Source organism: Berghia stephanieae, chromosome 4, assembly GCF_034508935.2.
Source record: "Berghia stephanieae isolate SIO BIC M18660-M18661 chromosome 4, UCSD_Bste_1.3, whole genome shotgun sequence".
Taxonomy (NCBI): domain Eukaryota; kingdom Metazoa; phylum Mollusca; class Gastropoda; order Nudibranchia; family Aeolidiidae; genus Berghia; species Berghia stephanieae.
In genome coordinates this window covers 40,432,217-40,438,809 of record NC_088363.1, presented here as the reverse complement: position 1 = coordinate 40,438,809, position 6,593 = coordinate 40,432,217, and the positions used below count along the sequence as shown (strand labels likewise).

General features: G+C 36.9%; 1 protein-coding gene across 1 annotated transcript; it reads right to left on the bottom strand.

Moving 5' to 3' along the window:
* Positions 1-507: 507 nt before the first annotated feature.
* LOC144970566 (uncharacterized) lies at positions 508-6,366 on the bottom strand. Its single transcript, XM_078910333.1, has 3 exons — positions 6,197-6,366; positions 3,615-3,738; positions 508-2,772 (listed from the first exon to the last, which is right to left on the bottom strand). The coding sequence occupies exons 1-3, from the start codon at positions 6,314-6,316 to the stop codon at positions 1,214-1,216; spliced, it is 1,803 nt and encodes a 600-aa protein (XP_078766459.1). The 5' UTR covers positions 6,317-6,366; the 3' UTR covers positions 508-1,213.
* Between the last annotated feature and the right edge of the window lie 227 nt (positions 6,367-6,593).

The window sequence follows — 6,593 nt, the reverse complement described above, 5'->3', positions numbered from 1 at the left end:
TAGATAGCTCAGACAGTTGGTAGATCATTCTCTTTACATGCAAAGTGACCGAGATCGATTCCCGCTGATTTGGAGATTACGGATAATCAAGAGATCTGAGGTTTGATCCCCAATCGAGGATCTTTTGGGATAAATTTTTCCTTGTATGACTCTTTCTACTTTGTCTGACCCTAATTTACACGTTTTTTCCCTTGGGTAAGATTATTAACCCCAAATTTTGCTCACTTGGACAACATGACATCAGACATCTTGTTTGATGAATTATCTATATTCCTACGTGGAATGCCTTGGCGACGATATCTTATGATGTCGTGGCGGAAGGGCATAAAGGGGTTTTACACACACACACACACACATATATATATACACATACACACATACACATACACATTTTCAAATCTTTATCTTAGACCAGTGCCGCTCCCAAATTTGTCGCTTATCAATCAAATAAGCTGTAGGGACCATTATTAAAGATAAAATATATTATGAGACTCGATAAAAATAAACTCAAACTTTTATCAGTTTAATTGCTCGTCACATGATATAATTAGGAACATTCAACAACGGCAGTAGACGTCATCAACAGGCATGAGAATCAGGCATTCGCATTATGTCATTCAGCACATGTAACAAAATCATGGTATATATGGGAGCAAAGTGTGGTAGTGATTATGTCATTTTATAGTTTATGCATGCAACGTTTAATGATACTTAGTTCTAAATTATTTATATTTTTACGATTGAAAATAGGCAAAGATAAAAGATTAGTGCAAAATGTATAAATCTGGTATTAAAATAAATGATAATTGAAATATATAATATGTATATAAATTTATTGACCCATATAACCGAACCTGTCTAATTGCAAATGTGATATTTCAAAAAAATAGCAATAAGATCTGAAATTAATCATTATCGTAGATATTTTATATTGTTTATGAAAAATTATATAATTAAAAAACTATGTGTTCTATTCTGCCTCGTATTATTTATCTAAAATTGTGTCCTCATAAATGTGTGAAAATGATTTTACAATCTAGATATCTAACAGAAATATTAAAAAATATATAACAGCAATTGTAAAACGTTTTACAATAATCTGAGACATTGAATTGTCCAATGTAAATAAGTCAATATAAAACATTTAAACTGTTTTATGGGGATTATAACAAATGAGTAAAATACATCAAAATAATTAACGCCATCATAACATTTACCAAGCCCCAAATGACGAGCCTTTGTTTCCACCCAAACTTGCTTTCGCTCTGAAAGAACTATCACCATAGACGCCACCTCCAACGGCAGACCCTTGCCCGTCGTTCAATGAATACAAATCATTATCAAAACCCTTACCGCCGCCTACAAGTCTTCCTCCGTTACCTCCAGCACCCAAAATACTTTTCCCCCCTAAGGAATTTCCCCCACGGATAGAATCTGTCGAGTATAAATCACCATCAAAACCCTTGTTATTTCCACCACCAATTTTTCCCGTATTTCCAAAATTCAAACCGGCATTGCCGCCACTAAAGTGGTTAAACCCGTCATTTTTGCCAAAGCCAGAACCCCCACCTAATGATATGCTTTTACCCCCAAAGTTTTGTCCAAAATTTTGATTAAACCCTGAATTTGATTTACCAAAAGAATCTTTTCCACTTACAATATTACCATCACTAATGCCGTAGTCACCTCTAACGCGACCTAAACCATCTGCGTCATTAAAATCAGTAAAGTCTTGCACTCCTCCACTCTTGGAAAACCCTCCTCCCCTGGAAAAAGAACCGCCTTTACTGGAAACTGAATTAGATTTTCCAAATCCTCCTTGTCCATACCCAGATTGGAAGTCCTGACCATAGCCAGAGTTCACGACCCCTTTATTGCCAAACCCGGCACCTGATTTCCCTACAATACCGCTGCCTCCATAAATGTCATTACCCCCAAAGTTAGCTCCCTTGCCAAAAGATTTACCACCACCAAAGACATTATCACCTTGAATACCGTATCCTTGATTGAATGAACCGACATAATCATTGGAGAATGAGTTTCCTTTAGAGAAAGAACCCGGAGAACCCTCACCACTGGAGATAAAGTTATTTCCCTTTCCAAACCCGTCAGAAAATGCCTGACCTTTACCACTCCCGAATGAATTGCTGGCTCCGTATGGAACGTTGAAACCTTGGTTTCCTTTCAGAGAAGTTCCTGATCCGGCAAATTTCCTACCAATATTTTTACTGAAAGACCCTTCAATGTCATTAGGAGATCCAAATGACGGGCCAATACCCTTGGAAGAACCAAAAGAATTACCGATATTATTCCCATACCCAAAAGAAGACCCAACACCCTTGCCGGTTCCAAAAGAAGATCCAATATTTTCACCGTACCCGAAAGATCCGCCTCCAATGCCTTTAGAGGTTCCAAAAGAACCATCTGACCCCAATGAGCTTCCAACACCCTTAGAAGAACTAAAAGATGATCCACTAAATCCTTTTCCAGACCCGAATGAACTATCAAATCCTTTGGAAGAACCCAAAGATGATCCGATGCCTTTAGAGGAGGAAAACGAACCTCCGATTCCTTTGGAAGACCCAAAGCCCCCGTCGATTCCTTGCTGCTTCCTGAAGAGACTGTCATTGTTGATTAGGTTGGGGCCATCATTTCCACCAAAGTTGTTTCCTTTCACGCTTATTGAATTGCCATTTCCAAAGTTGTTTTTGCTGAGCGGGTCGGCAATCACACCACGCGATCTGATTGTGCTGGTACCGCCAAGTTTGTCACCTGATTTAAAAGAATTTAGAAACTTATGAATGTTTTAAATTGCTTTGTATCATATTAATTTTTTCAACGTGAATAATTGTGAACTTTAAACTACGACATTTTGATAATACGACAATGTCAAAAACATTGTACAACTCACTATAAAATATTTTAAATGTTTATTTTGTTTTCTTCGTCATGGAGACTCTTTTTCTTGCCAAAAAGTCCCTTTTAACGTTGTTTGACTCTACATTATGTTTCTTATATCCAACAGTGAGAGCTGTTTATCTTTAGTATACACCAAAGTCCACCATCAGGTGTTGATGGCCTTTCAGTATAAGTTCTGTAACCAACAGCGGTGAAAATGTAACTTGTAAAACACGAAAGTGTATTTTTAAAGTAACAACAAGCCTGGCGCAGTACAGGTGACCATGATTGCAAAACTCTTGCTGCACGACACCCTCTAGCGATCGGCATATTGCACCACCATGTGGTGTAACCAAGCGTTGGAGAATCTAATCAATGACAATAAGGCTGACAATAATCGCAAAAACTCCTATTTGTGTCCATGGGTAAAATTATTCACACATATTACTCAGTTGAGAGTGAATACTGAATAATAGACAATGACCGACATTACAGAATTATATGAAATAGAAATGTGATAGCATAAAATGTAATGGGATTATTGTTATAAGACTGTAAAATGAATTAAATTAGCAGAAATGTTATAGAAACTCTCTCTCTCTCTCTCTCTCTCTCTCTCTCTCTCTCTCTCTCTCTCTCTCTCTCTCTCTCTCTCTCTCTCTCTCTCTCTAGTGATGCACATTTTTAAAATCCTAAATAATATATTATGGTCTCACCGTCAAAACCCGAGGCAAACGCCTTCCCACGACCGCCAAAGGATGCCTGTTGTTGACCATAGCCGGAGTTCACCACACGCGCTAGGGAATGGACGAGACATAGTGCAAGGATGAAAAGTCGCATCTGGGGAAAACAATTAATAATGAGTTAATATCACGTGAGGTGGTCCCGATAAGTCATCTGGTAGAGCACTCGCTTCACACACAAAGGGACAGAGATCGATTCTTGGTGCAGTCGAGTTTATCCAAAAAAAAAATAATTATGAACCCTTGTCCACCAAGCAGTTAATGGGTAGCTGAATTTGTTCGATCTAGCGGAAAGTACTTTGCGATAGATCAGCGTCTTATCTAAAGGATACCAGGAAATTCGTAGTTGTCCATTTCACTCTATATAAACCGGGATAAACTCTTGCTACATGGGCTTAATGGCTCTTAAGGACAACTTTAAGATCATGTGATATGATTATGAAGAACTCTCATAGGATATTTTACAAGACGTGAGAAAAATCCAAACTTATTTCAAAATAGTTACAAATACTTCGAAGAGCAAGCAATGGGTATATTTTACACTGATAAGATTGAATTCTACAGTTAATAATATTATCGTTGACAAATAATTTTTATTAACAAATTACAAAAATAAAATGTGTTCCTTTTTTTCTATAACAACAAAATATAAAGTCTACCAAAGTACAAACAAAATACCATTGGATCTATTACTTAAACTTGAGCTTTTTTATTTAGAGTAGTTCCGTCCCCTACCGTCCGCTAAGAGCCTTGTCACGCCTTACGAGAACAAGAGAAATAATCTGTCCAAAACAGGCACCATAAATAATAACGTTTTCAATGAGCAATGTCGCAAAATCTGAGGACATGGTAGGTTTGAGTTGTCAACTGACTTTTCCCTGGCAGGAATTATTGATTATCCATGTTCTTTACATAGGGTTCCTGACCAACAGCAACACAAAACATATGGAGCGAGACATGACGCCTGTTAGACGATAATCCATTTTTTTTCCAACAGAGACAACGTTGTTAAAGGCCATGTACTCATTTTTTCACCTGAGTTTTGTGAGAGAATGTTAATAAAGAGCCTTTTCCAAGAACTATGCGACGAGCGAGGCTCGAACCCATGAATTTTCTTTTTAATCGGAAAGCGAGTGTCTTACAACTAGACCATAATATATCTCACGATATGCATAATAATAATAATAATAATAATAATAATAATAATAATAATAATAATAATAATATAATAATAATAATAATAATAATAATAATATGGCGCACGAGCAGTGCATACTCTATAACTATCTACCCGATGTCATAACGACGGACCTCGCCTGTACAGACAAAGACAATGGTACGTTAAATTTGGCTATAATAATATTATAAGCAAATGCGTTATTAAAGCTCTTTAGAAATGTGTAGCTAATTCATTATATTCGCCAATTAGATATTTGGTTAATGCGATTGACACGAACATTTCCTTGTGAATTTATTTGCTTGCAGATCAAACTGCGACAGCTCTGTCAAAAATGAATTACTGAGTGTTGCATTAAAAGTTACTCACTTCCTCAAAGTTGTATTATGTTGGAACAAACTGGCTTCTGGAAATTGAATTTGTAGCCACAAATATTAAGAGATCGGTCCAAATAATTTGGCTCTTTCTATTCTTAGCATTTGTTAATAAGGGGGAGCGCGGCTCAGCGGTACGGTCTTTGCTTCGTACTCGAAAAGTACTGAGTTCGATCACCCGCCGCTGCACTGTGTGGCCTTGAGCAAGTCACCTCGCCCTAGCTCTATTTGCGACTGCTGCACTGCGGCTGACGCCTGGGTTATTCCAGTCTTCCCTTGGAATAGACCCTAGAATACAATTTCCCATATGGGATGAATAAAGGGAATGTTATTTTATTAATTTTATTTAAAGTGCTGAAACTACGGATATTGTCTATTTGTTATGGTGGAAAATCAATAGAACTTCTTTCAATTCAATCTTTAAAATCTCGAGGTTCGTATTTTTGTATCTGCTTAATTCTAAATTGGTTTTAAGGTTCCGATTCATCAGGACATAATACTTTCATAAGACGATGGGTCACAAATGACCATACAAATTATTCGTTGAATTATATTTGTTAAATTAATTATATACATATATAAATGATAATATCATGATCAAAATTAGTGAGTGCATCAAAGCAGTGAAATAAATAAACAAAAAGTTGTCTTGAGTGAATTTCTGTTAAGCTGGAAATTTGAATAAAACACGATCTGCATTACATTTCAAAGCATTAAGAGAGAGAGAGAGAGGGAGAGAGAGAGAGAGAGAGAGAGAGAGAGAGAGAGAGAGAGAGATAAAGAAGTGTGTGTGTGGGGGGGGGGGGCAGTAGGAAGTAGAAAGAGAACTGTTTGTATAAAGTATTTCCTCTCTGCATATATCTCCATTGTCATGTAACCTTATAACACGTGCAACTAAATGACAGCTCATGGACAGTAAGGATCTATTTAAAATATTTACAATTAAGAACTATCTATTGATATTTTTGTCATGCATAATAATGATTCTTTATCATTGTACTCACCATGCTGGTACGAAAGACAGACCTACAGCTGGGCCCTTGCGAAAGACAAAGAAAAGGTACCTCAGGCTGTAGACACAGTAACAAATGGCTCTCAGCGGCTGAATAAAGAATACCATTCATTTTATATGACCAAGGGATTGGTCCAAAGAATTGGGCCTTCTCAAAACATTGGCAGTGTTTTGGGGGGGTTCTTCTATTCTTAGCATTTGTTAAAGTGCTGAAAATACTTTTTACTATTTTCATGGAACACGCTGAAAATTGAATATAAATCTTATCTGAAAATACTGGCTATTCAGCATGAGGAGTTGTGGTCATCCATTGCATGCATTTTCACGGAAGTTGGAGTGATTTTTGGTGTGGACAGATTTAGTGTCCGAAGGATAAAAAAATTCACCCT